General features: G+C 37.0%; 1 protein-coding gene across 1 annotated transcript in view; it reads left to right on the top strand.

The window, feature by feature from the left end:
- The window catches only part of LOC123933949 (phospholipid-transporting ATPase ABCA3-like), a 133,634-nt gene that overhangs the window by 15,965 nt on the left and 96,850 nt on the right, over nucleotides 1-20,819 (top strand). Inside the window, 5 exon segments of the mRNA XM_045993739.1 lie at nucleotides 2,242-2,358; nucleotides 2,714-2,831; nucleotides 12,890-13,063; nucleotides 13,748-13,926; nucleotides 14,693-14,827. Coding sequence (XP_045849695.1) covers nucleotides 2,242-2,358; nucleotides 2,714-2,831; nucleotides 12,890-13,063; nucleotides 13,748-13,926; nucleotides 14,693-14,827 — 723 coding nt within the window.

Here is a 20,819-nt window from a genome sequence, read left to right as displayed (position 1 = left end):
AGATTCCACTCTTTTTAAGTGTGGAATCTGGTTTACATGTAACATTGTCTCATCTACTTTGATACCTTATATATATATATTTTTCTAAATTGTCCTTCTCCCATTGTGTATTTTTTACTTCTTTGTCATAAATTAATTGGCCATATATGTGTGAGTTTATCTCTGTGCTCTCTACTCTGTTGCATTGCTCAATGTTTTAATGTCTGTCTTAATGTCTGTTTTAATGACAGTACTGTACTTTTTTGATTACTATAGATTTGTAATATAGTTTGAAATCAGGAATGAAATGTTCCAGCTTTTCTCTTCTTTCGGAAGATTGCTTTGCCTGTTTAGGGTATTTTGTGTTTCCTTATAAATTTTAAGATTGTTAGGGGCACCTGGGTGGCTCAGTGGGTTAAGCCTCGGCCTTTGGCTTAACTCATGATCTCAGGGTCCTAGGATTGAGCCCTGCATCAGGCGCTCTGCTCAGCGGGGAGCCTGCTTCCTCCTCTCTCTCTGCCTGCTTCTCTCCCTATTTGTGATCCCTCTCTCTCTTTCAAATAAAAAAAAAAAATTTTAGGATTGTTCTACTTCTGTGAAAAATGACATTGGAATGTTGATGGGGATTGGATCGAATCTGTCCATTGTTTTGGGTAGTATGGACATTTTACCAATATTTTCCCAATCCACAAGCATGGTATACCTGTTTATTTGTTCGTGTTGTTTTCAGTTTCTTTCTTCAATATCTTAGAGTTTTCAGTGTATAGGTCTTTCACTTCCTTGGTTAAATTTATTCCCAGGTATCTTATTCTTTTTGCTGCATTTGTAAATGGATTTTTAAAAAATTTCTCTTTCTAATATTTCTTTATTAGTGAATAGAACTGCAAAAGATTTTTGTATTTTGGTTTTGTATCCTCCCAACTTTACTGAAATTGTTGATTAATTCTACAAACTTTTTTGGTGAAATTGGTACGATTTCCTATCATGTCATAAGCAAGTAATTCTGTTTTGCCTCCGTTATTTCTTTCTTGCCCAATTGCCCAAACTAGAACCTACAAAAGTATATTGAATTAATGGGTTATTAATGGTGTGTCTTTCCTACAGTTAGGTTTCCTTTAATTGCTCTCAACAGTGTTTCAGTTTTCAGAGTAGAAGTTTTACACTTTTTTAAAAAGATTTATTTATTTATTTTGGAGAGAACAGTGGGAGGGGCAAGAGTACAAAGAGATCCTGAAGCAGATTCCCCACTGGGCAAGGAGCTGGATGTGGGACTCAGTCCCAGGCTCCAATATCATGACCTGAGCTGAAACCAAGAGTTGGCCACCCAAAAGACCGAGCTGCTCAGGCACCCCAGAAATCTTTCTTCTTTTGTTAAATGTAATTTTGTCATTTTCATTGGTTATGAAAACTTGCTAAGTAAGTCTGGCTGTAGCATTGATTGCTAGGAACCATTTTTCCCTATTTCTGTCCCCTGTGCATAATAAAGTGGACCTTTGCCAATTTTTAAGAACTTTGGAAAGTATGCAAATTCCAATGATCTTCACATTCATTCATTTGTACCTTCAGCAAACATTTATTAAACTCTTTGTATGGGCCAGGCAGATATGGATAGGCATAGTCTCTGCCCTCTACACTAGAAGAGCTTAAAGTTACAAAATTTAATATTGGTACATCAGTGAAAGTCAATAGAAATATTTTAAATGACCTGTGAAGGCTCATACCACTCATTTGAATCTTCTTATTGGTTTTCTACACTATATGCTTAGTTGAACTTTTTTATGTTCTTTTGTTAACACTTGAAATAACAATTCTTTGAAGAATATAGTTCATAAAGATTATTTCTAAAACTGAATTTCCCCCTTACTTTTTTTCATGGTTTTAGTGTTTGCTTCTATCTTTTATAATTTAATTAAAATATATTTACATTATTTAATACCTTCTAGAAGAGGGCATGATAAAAAGAAAGGGGATATTAATCTAAACAGTTTATAATCTTATTTAAGAGTTTTTCGTACCTGAGCAATATCAGATAAATTTTTGGTGAGATCATCTGTAGGCTTATAAGCTTCATAGCATTGCCACACACTAGCTGAGTGACTTTAATCAAGTCATTAATCTCCTCCTCTATAAATTGGGCATGATAATATTTCTTATTTAACCAATTTTGATTATGGCAGAAAGAAATCAGATAATCTTTGTGAATACATTTTGTATAATTATATTGTTTTACATGATGTTTGATTTGTGTGAACTCTCCCACAGGAGTATCTGCTCATGATAGGACTCAGTAATTGGATGCTCTGGGCTGCCTATTTCTTCACATTCCTCTCTTTGTATTCAGTTATCATCCTTTTGATGTGCATTATTTTCTTTGCCAAGGCAAATGTCTATTTCACTGTAGTATGATATAGCTAAACTTCAAGAGGAAAAACAAGCAATGTGGTGTGGGCCTAATGGATTCAGGTTGTCAGGAAGTGAACATGTGCCTATTGTTGACACCACTCTGGAAATTCAGAAGCTGTCTAGTCTCTCGGCGTACTAAACTTAATAAACATACTAAGTCTAGATGTGTGGGCCTTTTGTAGTTAATGAATTGTTTACTCATCTCCCTGAGGTTTGTCATTAGTTCCACTAGGACCATTAAAATGTTTAAAGATGTTTCATTTCTCTTCTTTCGTTTTGCTGTGATGCCATATAGAGTATGACTCAACTGGCTTCCTGATTGTTTTGTTAGATAGAACCTGTGCCAGTCATCCAGCACAGTGACCCATCTCTTGTCTTCGTCTTTTTGCTGTGTTTTGCCATCGCCACAATATTCTTCAGCTTCATGGTTAGCACGTTCTTCAACAAAGGTGAGACTGAAACTCCTGGAAAAGCTAATTAGTGAGACAAGGGGGATTATATTTAGAAGCTTCTGAGACCTTCATTTGCTTTCTTATGGAGCCTCTGTTTACATTCTAACTAAACAGATAAGTATTGTAAGCACATGGAGTGATAAAAGGGAGCAGTGAAAATTAATCTAGTATGTATGCATGTGAAAAAGGATGAAAAACAAAATAACGTCATATATGAGTATTCTTTTTAACCTTTACCTGCCGCTTTTCATATGGTATCGATTTAACCATCCAGCAGGAGTGGTAATGATAGGGATGGCTTCTGTATATTCTATTGGAGGGAATAAAGTCTGTCAGTAGCTGATGATGATCTGGAGTATGTAAAGAGAAAGAAAACAAAAAAAAAAAAAATTGCTTGCCTGAAAGAAAGGACCCGTGTACTTCATTAATAGATCATCATTGTGTGTTTGCTGTGTATTTGAAATACAGTGTATGTCCCATACAGCTGACATTGACCTCATGGATGTGCATATCATCTGCCCAAAAAATTATTTGATGACATGCAGAAAGCAATGAAAATGTACGAATCATAGTATATACAGGAAAAAAGGATTAAAATATTCCAACTTCATGTAAGATTGAGATAAACCTAATAAGTCTCCCTATAAAGGTTAGTTTTTAAACATTTTTGAAAGACTAGAAGATTGGAATGGGTTAGGGTTAGGGTTGTACAGGCACAGTATCTAATAAACAAAGGCAATTGAAAGTGAAGGCTCTCATGACAATAGCAGTCAGGACTTTTATTTTTAATTCTATTTCATTTTATTTTTCTCTGTACATTATCATGAGTATTGATAGTTAATGGGCACATGACCGCATGTACAACCTATAAGCAGCCCAGACAGATACAACCAACCAACCCTGGAGGTAAAGAAAAGTGTTGTGTCAATGTAAGGCAGAATGTGATATACCAAAGAGAAAAATGAGATAGTTAGAAAGCAGATACTCTCATTTTCTGTTTCTGGAATTATGACAGACTCGATATTTAGAGCATTTTTATATGTGTCTTTAGTTTATATGTGTTAGACTTTAACTATGGTACATGCGTAGAAAAGGAATTGCTAGGTCATAAGGTTTGTAAATGTCCAACTTGACTACCTGTATCTGACACTTCCAAAGTGGTTCTGTGCATTTACAGTCCCACTGGAAGAAGATGAGAATTCCAATTATTCCATATTATTGCATCCTTATTACATCAAAATTTATTACATCAAACTTTTATTTGTGCCATACTGGAGATATGAAATGCTATCTTACGGCAATTCAAACCTGCATTGTCTCACTTACTGATGAAGCTGTGTTTGTAATATTAATATGGGTCATGTATTTCCTTTTCTCTAAAATCTGTGCATTCATATCTGTTATGATTATTGATTCGCAGGAGTTTATATATATATTCCTGCTACGTAGTTGCAAATGTGTAGCAAAACTTATCCCAGTTTGCAGCTTTCAGCTTGTGTGTGTGTGTGTGTGTGTGTTTTAATAGTTACTAATTTTAATACAACCAAACATTTCCTTTACTGATCTTTTCCTTCATAGTTTGTGATATTAAATATTTCAGTGAAAAAATTCTCTACTCCAACTTCATAAAATTATCTTCCTGTGTTCTTTTGTGTGTGATACGATGTAGCAAATTGACTGTTCTCCCAAGTGCTTAGGCAGTTGTCCCAGCAACATGTGATAAACAGTTTACCTTTTCCTCACTACTCTGCAATACCTACTCTGCTGTATATCAAATTCCCACTTGTGTGCATTTCTTTGGAGGTGATCCTTTCACTGAAAGAGAAATTAAGAAAATGACCCTGTTTACACTTGCCCAGAAATAATAAAATGCGTAGGGATGAATTTAACCACAAGGGTGAAGGACCTATATTCTGTAAACTATAAAACATTGATGAAAGAAATTAAAGAGGATATTTGCAAATGACACTATAGACAAAGGGCTGATATCTAAGATCTATAAAGAACTTCTCAAGTCCAACACCCAAAAAACAGATAATCAAGTAAAAAAATGGGCAGAAGACATGAGCAGACACTTCTCCAAAGAAGACATACAAATTGCTAACAGACACATGGAAAGTGTTCGTTATTATTAGCCATCAGGGAAATTCATATCAAAACCACACTGAGATACCACCTTACACCAGTTAGAATGGCAAAAATCGCAAGGCAAGAAACAACAAATGTTGGAGAAGTTGTGGAGAAAGGGGAGTACTCTTACACTGTTGGTAGGAATGCAAATTGGTGCACCCACTTTGGAAAACATTGTGGAGGTTCCTCAAAAAATTAAAAACAGAGCTACCCTGTGACCCAGCAATTGCACTACTGGGTATTTACCCCAAAGATAGAGATGTAGTGAACAGAAGGGACATATGCACCCCAGTATGCCGCAATGTCAACATAAGCAGCAGTGTCCACAATAGCCAAACTCTGGAAAGAGCCAAGATGCCCTTCAACAGATGAGTGAATAAAGAAGATGTGGTCCATATACACAATGGTATATTTCTCAGCCATCAGAAAGGATGAATACCCAACTTTTGCATCAACATGGATGGGACTGGAGAAGATTACGCTAAGTGAAATAAGTCAAGCAGAGAAATTAAATTATATGATTTCACTTATTTGTGGAACATAATGAATAGCATGAAGGACATTAGGAGAAGGAAGGGAGAGATGAAGGGGGAAATCAAAGTGGGAGATGAACCATGAGAGACTGTGGACTCTAGGAAACAAACAGAGGGTATTTAGAAGGTGGGGGAATGAGTGAGCCTGATGGGTATTAAAGGAGGGCATGGATTGCATGGAGCACTGGGTGTTATATGCAAACAATGAATCATGGAACACTACATCAAAAACTAATGATGTACTGTGTGGTGACTAACAACACAAATAATTTTTTTAAAAAAGAAAAAGAGGGAACAAAGAAATGGAAAACATTCCATGCTCATGGATTGGAAGAACAAATATTGTTAAAATGTCTATGTGACCCAAGGCAATCTACAGATTTAATGCAATCCCTGTTAATATACCAACAGCACATTCACAGAACTAGAACACAAAACCCTGAACCACAAAAGACCCAGAATAGCTGAAGAAGTCTTGTAAAAGAAAAGCAAAGTGAAGGTATCACAATTCCAGACCTCAAGTATATTGCAAAACTATAATAATCAAAACAGTATAGTACTGGCACAAAACTGGACATGTAGATCAATGGAACAGAATAGAAAACCCAGGAATAAACCCACCATTATATGGTAAATAACAAAGGAGGAAAGAATATCCACTGTGAAAAAGTCCCTTGAACAATGATGCTCGGAAAACTGGACAATTACATGCAAAAGAATGAAACTGGACCACTTTCTTATACTATACACAAAATAAACTTAAAATGAATTAAAGGTGTCTGGTCTCTAAGTGTGATGCCTGAAACCATAAAAATCCTAGAAGAGACCACGGACAATAATTTCTTTGACATCAGCCAAAGCAACATATTTTTTGATCTGTCTCCTGAGATAAGGGAAGTAAAAGCAAAAATATTTAACTATTGGGAACACATCAAAATAAAACCTGCACAGTTAAGGAAATAAAGGCAACCTTCAGAATGGGAGAAGATACTTAAAAATGATATACCCGATAAAGAGTTAGTTAATATCCAAAATCTATAAAAAAAAAACTGATATACAACTTAACACCTAAAACACAGATAATCAAATTAAGGAATGGACAGAAGGCATGAAGATACATTTCTTCAGAGGAGACATCCAGATGGCCAGCGGACATGAAAAATGCCCAACATCGCTGACCATCAGGGAAGTGCAAATCGTAACTACAGTGAGATACCACCTCACACCTGTCAATGGTTAAAATCAAAAGCAAAAATATCGAGTGTTCGTGAAGATGTGGAGAAAAAGTTGGTGCTTTTGGTGAGAATGAAACTGGTGTAGCCACTGTGGATAACAATATGGAGGTTCCTCAAAAAATTAAAAATAGAACTACCCTATGATCCAGTAATTCCCCTACTGGTATTTCCCCCCCAAAATACAAAAACACTTAATTCAAAGGGACAAATCCACCCCCATGTTATAGCATTATTAACAATAGCCAAATTATGGAAAAATCCCAAGTGTCCATCAATAGATGAATGGATAAAGAAGAGGTGGTTTATATAGACCATGGAATATGATTCAGCCATAGAAAAGAATGAACTCTGGCCATTTGCAACAACGTGGATGGAGCTAGAGAGAATAATGCTAAGTGAAATAAGTTACTCAAAGACAAATACCATATGATTTTACTCACATGTGGAGTTTAAGACACAAAAAATAGAAAATAGAAAGAGGTAAACCAAAAACAGGCTCTTAACTATAGGGAACTAACTGAAGGTTATCAGAGAGGAGGTGGTTGGGGGATGGATACAATAGGTGAATGGAATTAAGAATACAATTATCATGATGAGCACTGAGTAATGTATAGAATTGTTGAATCAGTGTATGGTAAACCTGAAACTAATGTTAATTATACTGGAATTAAACATTAAAACCTTTTTTTTTTTTAAAGATTTTATTTATTTATTTGACAGAGAGAGATCACAGGTAGATAGAGAGGCAGGCAGAGAGAGAGAGAGGTAAGCAGGCTCCCTGCTGAGCAGAGAGCCCGATGCGGGACTCGATCCCAGGACCTGAGATCATGACCTGAGCCGAAGGCAGCGGCCTAACCCACTGAGCCACCCAGGCGCCCCTAAACATTAAAACCTTAAAGAAATGTTGCTGTATTCAGTTTGCTAGATTTTGTTGATCACTTGCATTTGTAACTCATGAATTTTATTTTCTTTTGATGTCTTTCTCTGACTTTATTACTTGCGTTATTCTGACCTCATAGAATGAGTTATGAAGCATTCCTTGCTCTATATATTTTGGAAAGTCCGAGAGGGATTGGTGTTCATCGTTCTCTAAATTTCCATATAACTTACCAGTGAAACCATTGGGTACTTTGCTTAAAAAAAAAAAAAAAAAGACTTCATTTATTTATTTGAGAGGGAGAGCAAGCATGAGTCGGGGGAGAGGGGCAGAGGAAGAGGGAGAAGCAGCTCCCCACTGAGCAGGGATCTTGACACAGGGCTTTATCCCAGGATCCCAAGATCATGACTCAAGCCAAAGACAGAAGTTTGAGGGCCTGAGCCACCCAGTCATCCCTGGTACTTCACTTTTTTTAATTGGAAAGGTTTTGGGAAGTAATACAATATATTTGCTTGTTAGAGGTTCATTCAGATTTTCTGTATCTACTTGAGTTAGTATTGATAGGTTCTGCATTTCAAAGATTTTGTCCATTGCATCTAGGGTATGTAATTTGTTGGTTATTAATATTTATTATCATTACTTTCAAGTCAGTATGAAAATCCATTGAGTTGTTTGTCTTTTTTTATTTAAATTTTGTTGGTTAATGTATAGTGAAATCTTGGTTGCTGGAGTAGACGTCAGTGATTCATCACAAACAACAGTCGGTGGTCATCACAAGTGCCTGCTTTTTTTTTTTTTTTTAAGATTTTATTTATTTATTTGACAGAGAGAGGCAGAGAGGCAAGCAGAGAGAGAGAGAGGAGAGGAAGCAGGCTCCCCGCTGAGCAGAGAGCCCGATGCTGGGCTCAATCCTAGGACCCTGGGATCATGACCCAAGCCAAAGGCAGGACTTTAACCCACTAGCCTCCCAGGTGCCCCACAAGTGCCCTCTTTAATACCCATCACCCATCTAGCCTATCCTCCACCCACCTGCCTCCATCAATGCTCAGTTTGTTCTCTATCAGTAAGAGTTCCTTATGGCTCGTTTCCCTCCCTCTCACCTTTTTAAAATTTTTTCTTTTCCTGCATTCCACATGTTCGCCTGTTTTCCATCCTAAATTCCACAAATGCGTGAGTTCAAATGGTATTTCTCTTTCTCTGATGACTTACTTCATTTAACATAATACACTGTAGCTCCATCCATATCATTGCAAATGGCAAGAATACATTCTTTTTGATGGCTGAGTTATATGCATGATGTGGCTATCATGGACATTGCTGCTATAAGCAGTGTGCTCTTTTGAATCACTGTTTATATCCTTTGGATAAATACCTAAGAGTGTAATTGCTGGGTCATGGGGTATTTATATTTTTAACTTTTGTGAGGAACCTCCATACTGTTTCCTGAGTGACTGCACCAGCTTGCATTCCCACCAACAATGTAAGAGGGCTCCCCTTCTCCACATCCTCATCAACATCTGTTGTTTCCTGAGTTGCTCATTTTAGTCATTTGACAGGGGTGAGATGGTATCTCATTGTGGTTTTGATTTGTATTTCCATGATGGCCATGAGCATTTTTTCATGTCTTAGCCATCTGTATGTCTTCCTTGCAGAAATGTCTGTTGAAATCTTATGCCCATTTGTAAACTGGAGTTTTTGGTTTTGGGGTGTTGAGTTTAATAAGTTCTTCATAGATTTTGGAAAATAGCTCTTTATCTGACATTTCATTTGTAAAAATCTTTTCCCATTCTCTAGGTTGCCTTTTAGTTTTGTTGATTGTTTCCTTTGCCGTGCAAAGCTTTTTATCCTGATGAAGTCCCAACAGTTCATTTTTGCTTTTGTTTCCCTTGCCTTTGGTGATGTATCTAGCAAGAAGTTGCTGTGGCCAAGGTCGAAGAGGTTTCAGCCTGTGTTCTTCTCTAGGACTGTGATGGATTCCTGTCTCACATTTAGGTCTTTTATCCATTTGAATTTATTTTGTGTAAGGTGCAAGAAAGTGGCTTAGCTTCATTCCAAGGATGTACACCACTGTAGTGGACTTCTGCAAGTTCCAATTCTGTGCTCTGCTGGTTGTAATACTTTGGGGTAGCCTCCTTAAACAGGCTTCCTCCCCTCTGCAGCTATATCACACTGGGTTCAAGTCTCAGAACCTTCTACCTTCCAAATGGTGGTTGCTTTTCTACGTGTAGACTTGCAGCATGTGTTTTCTCAGATCTCGCATTGATTTCTTAGGTGTTCAGAATGATCTGGTAAATATCTAGTTGTATTTGAGGGATGAGAAAAACTTAGGGTCCCTCTATACCGCCACCATCTTAACTTTTCCTCCTCTCTAGCAGATTAATTGAGCCCAAGGAGGAGGTCCTTGGAAACTCTGATCTTTAGTCAGCTGAAGCAAAGTTAATAACCTGGGCTTGTGACTGGCATCTGAAGTTTGGGTGAGGGAAATAGCCAGGTAGGGCTGAATCCTTAAACTGTGGAATCTGGTGCTGTCTTGGAAAAAATAGTGTCAAAATTGAGTTGAACGTTATGAGAAATTTAAAAGTTTCCAGTCAACTATATACTCTAAGAAGTTGTTGGACCTCAATTTTAAAGTGGCTATGTAGGGGTATCGTCCCCACACCATCAAGCAAGTGTCCAGGACATTAGCTTGATGGTGTGGGGACAATCCCCCTACAGAGCCACTTTAAAATTGAGGTCCAACTACAACTTCTTAGAGTATAAAGTTGACTGGAAACTTTTAAATTATATAGGTATATAATTTATCATTTATAAATGATAAATTATAATTTATTCATTTACTGTTCTAAGAATTTTATCTGCACTAAGGATGTAGAATTATATTTAGAATTTTTATTTGCATTTATTGAAATGCTAAAATTATCTTTTTTTCTTAACAATGTACATTATATAAGCTGATTTTTAAGTATACCAATCTCATACTCTTGGAATTTAAATTCGCCAGGATATGTTTTCCTTTTTATTCCTGCTGGATTAATTTTGCTACTTTTTGGTTTAAGGTTTTTACCTTAAATGACCTTACTGTCATTGTTGATTTTGTTATCAAGTTATGGTAGTTTTTTTTTTTTTAAGATTTTATTTATTTATTTGACAGACAGAGATCACAGGTAGGCAGAGAGGCAGGCAGAGAGAGAGGGGAAGCAGGCTCCCTGCTGAGCAGAGAGCCCGATGTGGGACTCGATCCCAGGACCCTGAGATCATGACCTGAGCTGAAGGCAGAGGCTTTAACCCACTGAGCCACCCAGGCGCCCCAAGTTATGGTAGTTTTATAAAAGTATTTGGGAAGGTTGTCCTCTATTTCTGTATCTCTGTCTCTTTCAGAATTTCAACGGAGTGGTCTGGTTATTCTTTGAATATCTGCTACAAGTTGCTGAAAAAGCATTGGGAAAGATTTAAATTATTGATTCAATTTCTTTTTTTTTTTTTTTCTTAAAGATTTTATTTATTTACTTGACAGAGATCACAAGTAGGCAGAGAGGCAGGCAGAGAGAGGAAGGGAAGCAGGCTCCCTGCTGAGCAGAGAACTGATGCAGGGCTCGATCCCAGGACCCTGGGATCATGACCTAAGCCGAAGGCAGAGGCTTTAACCCACTGAGCCACCCAGGCGACCCTATTGATTCAATTTTTTTTATGACCTTAGGACATTCAGGTTTTCTAGTTCTTTCAGTTTTGGTAAGTTGTATTTTCTTTAACTTACATTTTTAGTTTTGAAATTTATTGGTGCAGTATCACTATTTTAATATCTTTTTATGTTCTTAGTGTCTTTACTAATGTCTGTCATGAGATATGCTTTTTTACTTCTTATACTAGTAATTTGTGCCTTTTCTTTTTTTTTTTTTTGATCAGTTTCACAACAGGTTTGGTTGCAGTATTAGTCTCTACAGAGAATCCACTTTTGGCTTTGCTGATCCTCTTACCATTCCATAAATTTTGTATTTATTGCCATTTTTTAAAACTTGTGATAGTGAATGTTTGTCTTATGTCTTTTAATAAATGAATTTAAGGCTAGTTGTTTCCCTTTTAGTACTAGTTTGACTGCATGACACAAATTTTGGTAAATAAGCTTTTCCCTATTGTTACAATGTTTTATAATTGTCCTTATAATTTTCTTTAATTGAGAATTATTCAAAGATGGGTGTCTTAAATTGCTCAATATAAGGGATTTTTTTGGATATCTTCCAAATTGGTTGTTGATTGCCAATTTAATGTAATTCCTTTGAAATTTGTTAAGATTTACTTTATAACCTTGTCAATTCCAGTTTTTAAAAAATCAGTATGTTTGAAAAAGATGTATATTTCGAGGTTGTTTGGGATAGTTGACATGTATTTTCATTAGATCTAGTTTGTTAATTCTGATAAAGATGGTTAAAATCTCTACTATGATTGTACATTTGTATATTAATTCTGTTATTTTTTGCATTGTATATTTTGATGCTATTTTATCAGGTGTGTCTGATATATTTGTTAGCTCTTATTTGTCCCCTTTCATTCTCTTTATAATTTTAATTTTAAAAAAGAATACACATTGATGAGTATGTAAAGTGTTCTAGTGAATATGGTATATAGAGTGAGGTAGAGAGGGAAAGGAAGAATCATTCCTAATAGTGGAATAATACATTGTACTTTATAATACACCATTTTTGCTTAGATGCTGAATTTTAACTCCTGATGATGTTAATTGGTTTATTAAGAGGAATTTTCTTTTTAGTGTTTTATCAGAGTCACATTTTTGGAACTCTTCATATTCTAAACCATATCTGCTTTTTTGAGACCCAATTTTGTATTTCTGTTTATTCAAGTGTCCTTCTTTTCCCTCAGTATCATGACATAGAATGAATCTCATAGTATCTGGAAATACAATCTAGATATTTTCTGATTATGTCAATAATAGTATTTACATTTATATTTTTTATGCTGAATAATAAATATGTAAATTTTCCACTAAGAACTATAATATTCATGGTTACTCTATTACATAATAATAAACTCCAGAAAAATATATTACTGAAATGTTTAATTTCAGGCTTTTATTCATTCAGAAAATACTTTCAAGCACCTCCTAAGTGCCACGCATTTTATAATCGTGAGCAAATGGTGAACAAAAGAAATTTCTATTCTCATTGTGCTTCTTCTATTACACTCTTCCAGTAAGACAAAGATATTTGTAGTTTAGATTCCTGCATGTAGCTTTAATTGACCTTATAATTTCCTTCTTATTTCCAGCACATTTTGCTGTTTCTGTTGGAGGTTTCATTTATTTTGCTACTTACTTTCCATTTGCTACAGTCTCTACAAACTTTGCACAAATGACATTCACCCAGAAGCTGGCTTCCTGTCTCAGCTCAAATATTGCAATGGCACTGGGAACTAAATTCCTAGTCAAGGCAGAAATGGAAAGTGAGTATTTACCTTCTAAATAGGATGATATTCTCATAAGATATTCAGAATTTTAAAATTTATTAATGTTGTTAAACTGTCCTTCAAAAAGTGATATTACTTCATACCACCACATGAGTGCTTCCACATTCTCTCCATAAATTTGCTCAAGTCTGTTTGTATCTTTCCCTACTCACTTGGAGCTCCTGGCTGCTGTTTAGTGCTAGGACAGGAAGCAAAACAGGTTTGCTTTTAGTCTTCCTTTTTTCATCGGGGCAATATCTACATAAAAATTCTTCTAGTCTTCTCTCCTGTAGATAGCATTTATCCCTGCTTTTCAATGATTATGGTTTTCTAAAATTATATTTCCCAGTGAACATTTACTTCATGAGGAGGGGTGGAGAGGAAGGAGTCCGTTTCTTAACCCATAGGTTTGCTTATTTTTCTTAATGTTTATATTCCTGACTTAGTATATTTTATTTTTGTTTCATTCATCTGATTGTTTTCTGGCACACTAGGAAGCCTCTTACACGATTACTTGCTCAGATACCCTAAATTCTAATGGTATAAGAAAGTAACTTGACTATAATAGGAATCTCTGTAGAATATCAATACCTTTTCCTTCACTCTTTAATTATGATGCAGTTGAATAACTGTTTTAGTGTGAGTTGGCACCTAAATTAAATGTCAACTGTTTTCTCTTAGAAATTGGAATTAAATGGAGTAACATCTTCTCATCACCCAAAATAGAGAACTTTGACTTTACCCATGTACTGGGGATGTTTTTATTTGATGCTTTCTTATATGGCCTTGTGGCCTGGTATATAGAAGCAGTCTTTCCAGGGGAGTATGGTGTGCCCAAGCCATGGAACTTTTTCTTGCTGGTGAGTTCTAATGCTTCTGTTGCTGACAGAGGTCACTCCTTAGGAACAAGTATTGTAATTTCTATAAAAGCCACCATGAGCTAATTTTGCACTGTCTGTAATTGATCCAATAGTTTTGGTGCAAGAATAATTTTAATGACTCTGGCCACTCATTGGCCTTTCCTAATACACTTTAAAGCACCCAGTATGTATAACTATAAATAATGTGTAGATCATGGCACATAACTCCAAACTTTAAAAATTCTGAGTATTCCATCACAGTTGCAGACAAGTAGCTCATAAACGATTTGGGCATAAAGAAATTAATATAGTATGGGTCTTTGGGTAGTAAAAGCAGAGGTTTAGTTATGCCCCCTGTCTGGGCACTCACCACCTGTTTCATATCCTTGTTTAGTACAGATGTCTTAGAGTCTGACCCATGCATGGGAATCATGTATATCTTGCCTTCCATTCGCAGTCTTTTCCCTTCTTGTATTGGCTTATGTATTGGTAAGAGAAGATATGACAAGGAGTGATATAATTGTTTTTGTTATGACCTCATTTTAGAGCAATTTTCATTTGTCCCTCCTGGACAGTTATGATTTTAATAGCATAGTCTGCTTTTATGCCTTGGGGGTTCAGATTAAGCCAATTAGCTCCAAAATTTAACCCCAAGAAATTTTCATCAGTCCATCTCAGTACAAAAGGTAACAGACTGAAGTATTTTCTGTTGCGTTATTTTTCAAAAACATTTGCAGTGGTTTCACTTTTATTCCCCCCTTTTCAGCGCTCTCACTGGTTTGGAGAAACACCTGAGGAGAAAAAGGAAACAAGGCAATTTTATGAAACAAATGAAAGCAAGTATTTTGAAGCAGAGCCTACTGATTTGGTGGCAGGTATCCAAATCGAACATTTGTGCAAGGTATTGTGTCAAAAATTTTTTCTTCCTGATGGAACTGAAATTTAGTTTATAGTTCATTGTAAATGATTATTACCAAAAATACCAGGAAAACGATCACATGCTAATAGAAAGTCATGGCCTTTCTTTTAAGAAAGATCAAAATAAATTTTTTTCAGTATGTAATAAAAAGTCACATCTTTCTCCTTCCTCCAGAACAGATTCAGGTTTTCTATAAACTAAATGGTGTCTTCCACAAGTGCTTTCCTTCTAAAAAGTAAAGTCTATCAGAGATGAATTAATTTCTGTTCACAAATGTTTTACATCTGTTATGTAATCTCCCTCTGTCAAGGAATTCATCAAGGGGGGACTTTTGAATCTCTTAATTTATCTTCATCAACTGTAGGCATGCAGGGTGTAAGTAACCTAAGCATTGGCTGGTGTTGCCTCTCACCTAAGCTTCATTTGAGCTCCTAACCCCACAGCCTTGGGAAACCCAGAGCCTCCCTGCCAATACAGCTGATTTTGAAGATGAGAATATAACCATCAACAAAACAAAACAGCCTATAGAATGGGAGAAGATATTTGCAAATGATATAATCTGTTAAGGGGTTAATATTCCAAAATATTTAAAAAACTCATACCAGCCAACACCAAAAAAAGAAACAATCTGATTTAAAAATGGCAGAGGACCTGAATAGACATTTTTCCAAAGCAGATGACCAACAGACACATGAAGAGATGCTCAACATCACTCATTAGGGAAATGCAAATCAAAACCACAAGGAGATTTTACCTCACACTGGTAAGAATGGCTAAAATAAAAAACACAAGAAACAACAGTGTTGGCAAGGATGTGGAGAAAAAGGAACCCTCTTGTACTGTTGGTGGGAATGTAAATTGGTCCAGCCACTGTGGAAAACAGGATGGAGGTTCCTCAAAAAACTAAAAGTAGAGGGCGCCTGGGTGGCTCAGTGGGTTAAAGCCTCTGCCTTGGGCTCAGGTCATGATCCCAGGGTCCTGGGATCGAGGCCCGCATCAGGCTCTCTGCTCAGCAGGGAGCCTGCTTCCCCCCTCTCTCTATCTGCCTCTCTGCCTACTTTTGATTTCTGTCTGACAAAAAAATAAAAATAAAATCTTTAAAAAAAAAACAAAACTAAAAGTAGAATTACCGTATGATCCAATAATTCCACTCTTGGGCATTTACCCAGGGAAAATGAACACACTAAGATATGTGTACCTCAGTGTTTATTGCAACGTTATTTACTGTGGCTAAAACATGGAAGCAACCTAAGTGCCCACCAGTAGATGAATGGATAAGGAAAATGTGTTATATATGCACAATGGAATATTACACAGTCATCAGAAAGCATGAGATTGTGCCGTTTAACACAATATGGGTGGACCTAGAATATATTATGCTATATGAAATAAGTCAAATTGAGAAATACAAATATGTCTCATATTTCACAATATGTCACTCATAAGTGGAGGCTAAAAAGTGAATAAACAAAAAGCAGAACCAGAACTATAAATACAGAGAACAAATTGATGGTTCTAGAGGGCAGGGAGATGGGAGTTTGGGAAAAATAGATGAAGAGGAAAGAAAGATACTGGCCTCCAGTTGTGGCGTGAGTAAGTCAGGGGAATAAAAAGCAGAGCATAAGGAATATAGTCAATGATTTCATAATACTGATGTAATGGAACAGATGGTAGCTATAATTGTGGTGAATACAGCATAATGTATAAACTTGTAAAATCACTAATTTGTAGCCCTGAAACTAATGTAACGTTGTGTGTCAACTATAATCAAAATTTAAAATATTGAGTAAAACCTTTCTTTCAGATGGAGGAATAGCTAAGGTTGTACCTCAGAATGTCGTTTAATCAAACATTAGGGACAATAGTGACTTAGGGCATTATTTGCAGGAACATCAACAGAAGCCAAACATAAAGGATTATCTCAAATATATTTGTGGGAGTGGCTTTTATAGCTTGCATGAGCAAAATTTAAATAAAATTGTGTTACAAGAAATACCCCTAGCTTCTTTAAAAGAACTGATATAGTAAAAAATGAATAGAGGCCTTTGAACTACCAAACTCCTACAAATAGAAAGCAGGCTAGAAAAAACAGCTGAAATCATGGGATGCTTTTCATGGTGAAGGAAGGATGATTGAGAAGTCAGAGTCAAGAACAGAAAGTGGAGGGGTGCCTGGGTGGCTCAGTGGGTTAAAGCCTCTGCTTTCGGCTCAGGTCATGATCCCAGGGTCCTGGGATCAAGCCCCGCATCGGGCTCTCTGCTCAGCGGGGAGCTTGCTTCCTCCTCTCTCTCTGGCTGCCTCTCTGCCTACTTGTGATCTCTGTCTGTCAAATAAATAAATAAAATCTTAAAAAAAAAAAAAAAGAATAGAAAGTGGAGTCAAGTACCTTGGAGAATTATTCTCTGGTCTTGGGTCCTAATCTAAGAACTGCTGATAATGCCAAATAGTAGATTTCAGAATTTCATTTGACTGCTTTATTCTTCTTACCTTCCACTTACTTTACTGAGAGTATGTGTAGTGGTTAAGTTATGCATATCCCACTAGTTTGTGTTGGGTTTGTGGGGAGAGTGGAAGATGGTAGATTTCAAGTCCCTTTTGATCACGTGTCTTCCATTATAGAGTAATTGTGCTCTAAGAAGTAATCTCTAGAAACTAGACCACAAGAGGCTCATCAAAACCTGGACCTGATTTAGATGGCAGGACCCTGGACTTTGAGCTGATGCTGTAAATGGTTGAGACATTTGTAGCACTGAGAGCCAGTGAAGGTGTTTTAATGTGAGAACAAAATGAGTCATTGGGCAGGGGATGGACTGTGGTTGCTGGAAGCTTTCATGATGGCCCCCAGGGATCCTCAGTGATATTCACATTTCTGTGCAGGCCCCTTCTGCAGTGACTAGACTGATCTTGTAACCTGTATAATACTCTGCGAGTGAAGTATGGGACTTCCAAGACTGGTTCATACAAGTCATTATGGCCTTTGCCTTAGTTGTGAATTGCTTGCTCTGGAAATAGCACCGTGTCATTCAAGTTGGTCATATGGACAAGAACTGAATCTTCCCCAGACAATCAGTATGAACTTGAGTCGGCCTAGAAGTGGATATCCTGGTCTCGATCAAGTCTTCAGATGACTTTAGCCCAGGTTGTCACTTGACTGCAACCTTAGAAAGACCCTGGACCAGTTTCACCCAATTAATCTACTACATGACCATGCTTTTGCAGGTGCGCCCAATCGGAGCAATAAGGAAAATACTAGTGAGAGGAACACCAGCATCACTGATAAAGGTTGGCAGTAGGAGATACCTTAACAGACATGGACTCGCTAGTAGAAGTAGAGGTAATGTGAGTCCAATATAATAGAGGGTAGGTGGCCACACAGGCAGGAACAATTTTTCTAATAAATTGTCAAGTATGGAGTGGCAGTCTGGGACACCTGGTCCACAAATGAAGGTTAACAGAGCACAGTTCTCTTGAGGCAACACAGCAGGATAGTTAGTGAGGACATTGCCCAATCTGTACTACCAGGAGAAATAAAAGTTGTATCATCAGGAGCTAAGACAGCACCTGATATATAAATTCATGGTCTCCTCCACAGTTTCCAATTTGCAGAACTCACACTCATTGACAAAAGGAAGGTCTGGTTTGGCTAGGTAGAAGTGTTCTGCAACACCACAGCAAATGTACATGATGATTACCCAAGTCGGACAAAGGGACTTCTAGCAATTTACTTGGGTAACTATACTTGGAGATCCAAAGTACCATCACTATCCTATTGTTAGAGCAAGTCTATGTGCAGGCTAGGTAATAAATGTAATCTTAGCTGTTGATGACTTACAGTAGATACACTGGGACTACAGTACCATCTAGTGGACATTTCTATAGTTGCCAAATGTATAATTAGAAATTTAGGCATCAATTCCATTCACAGTAGCAACAAACCCCATAAGATACCTAGGAATAAACCTAACTAAAGAAGTAAAGGATCTGTACTCTAGAAACTACAGAACACTTATGAAAGAAATTGAGAAAGACACAAAGAGATGGAAAAATATTCCATGCTCATGGATTGGAAGAATAAACATTGTTAAAATGTCTGTGCTGCCCAGAGCAATCTGTACTTTCAACGCCACCCTGATGAAAATACCATTGGCATTTTTCAAAGAGCTGGAACAAAAAATCCTAAAATTTGTGTGGAACAGAAAATACCCCCAAAATGCCAAGGGAGTGATAGTGAAAAAGAAAAACAAAGCTGGGGGCATCATGTTGCCTGATTTCAAGCTGCATTACAAAGCTGCGATCACCAAGACAGCATGGTATTGGCACAAAGATGGAAACGTAGACCAATGGAACAAAATAGAGACTCCAGAAATGGGACCTCAACTCTATGGTCAGCTAATCTTTGACAAATCAGGAAAAATATTCATTGGATAAAAGACAGTCTTTTCAACAAATGGTCCTGGAAAAATTGGACAGCTGCATAGAAGAATGAATCTGGACCATTTTCTTACACCATACACAAAGATAAACTCAAAATGGATGAAAGACCTCAATGTGAGACAGGAATCCATCAAAATCCTAGAGGAGAACGTAGGTAGTAACCTCTTTGACCTTGGACACAGCAACTTCTTTGAAGACATGTCTTCAAAGACAAGGCGATCAAAAGCAAAAATTAACTTTGGGACTTCAACAAGACAAAAAACTTTTGAACACCAAAGGAAACTGTCAACAAAACAAAGAGGCAACCCACAGAATGGGAGAAGATATTTGCAAATGACACTACAGACAAAGGGCTGATATCCAAGATCTATAAAGAACTTCCCAAACTCAACACTCAAAAAACAAATAATCAAGTCAAAAAATGGACAGAAGACCTGAACAGACACTTCTCCAAAGAAGACATACAAATTGTTAAGAGACACATGAAAAAATGTCCAACATCACTAGCCATCAGGGAAATACAAATCAAAACCACAATGATGCATCACCTTATGTCAGTGAGAATGGCAAAAATTAACAAAACAGGAAACAAAAAATGTTGGCAAGGATGTGGAGAAAGGGGAACCCTCTTACACTGTTGGTGGGAATGCAAGTTGGTACAGCCACTCTGGAAAACAGTATGGAGGTTCCGCAATATGTTAAGAATAGAGCTACCCTATGACCCAGCAATTGCACTACTAGGTATTTACCCCAAAGATACAGACATAGTAAAAAAAGAAGGGCCATATGTACCCCCAATATTCATAGCAGCAGTGTCCACAATAACCAAACTATGGAAGGAGCTGAGATGCCCTTCAACAGACAAATAGATAAAGAAGATGTGGTCCATATATACAATGGGATATTACTCAGCCATCAGAAAGGATGAATACCCAACTTTTGCATCAACATGGATGGAACTGGAGGGGATTATGCTAAGTGAAACAAGTCAAGGAGAGAAAGACAATTATATGGTTTCTCTTTCACGTGGAACATAAGGAATAGCACAGAAGACATTAGGAGAAGGAAGGGGAAAATGAAGGGGGGAGTCAGAGAGGGAGAGGAGCCATGAGAGACTATGGACTTTGGGAAACAAACTGAGGGTTTCATAGGGGGAAGGGGGTAGGGAGATGGGTTAGCCCAGTGATGGATATTAAGGAGGGCACGTTTTGCATGGAGCACTGAGTGTTATACACAAAGGATGAATCATGGAACACTATATCAAAAACTAATTATGTTACTATATGGTGGCTAACAAAATTTTAAAAAATGAAAAGAAAAAAAAAAGCAATGACATACTTGATGGTTGGTGTAAACCCTTATCTTGATTCATTGGCCTCTGCGGAAGGGCTCTTCTATTCGAAAAGTCAGGTGAAATCCTTTGAAACTGCCTACCCCCACTGGTCAAGATGGTAAATCAAAGGCAATATCACATTCTTGGGAAAGTGGCAGAGATGAAAGTGGCATGAGTAGTAATTCCCCTTAACCCTATTTACCTTTC

This window comes from Meles meles, chromosome 21 (assembly GCF_922984935.1).
Source record: "Meles meles chromosome 21, mMelMel3.1 paternal haplotype, whole genome shotgun sequence".
NCBI classification, from domain to species: Eukaryota; Metazoa; Chordata; class Mammalia; order Carnivora; family Mustelidae; genus Meles; species Meles meles.
This window is presented reverse-complemented; position numbering and strand designations above follow the sequence as displayed.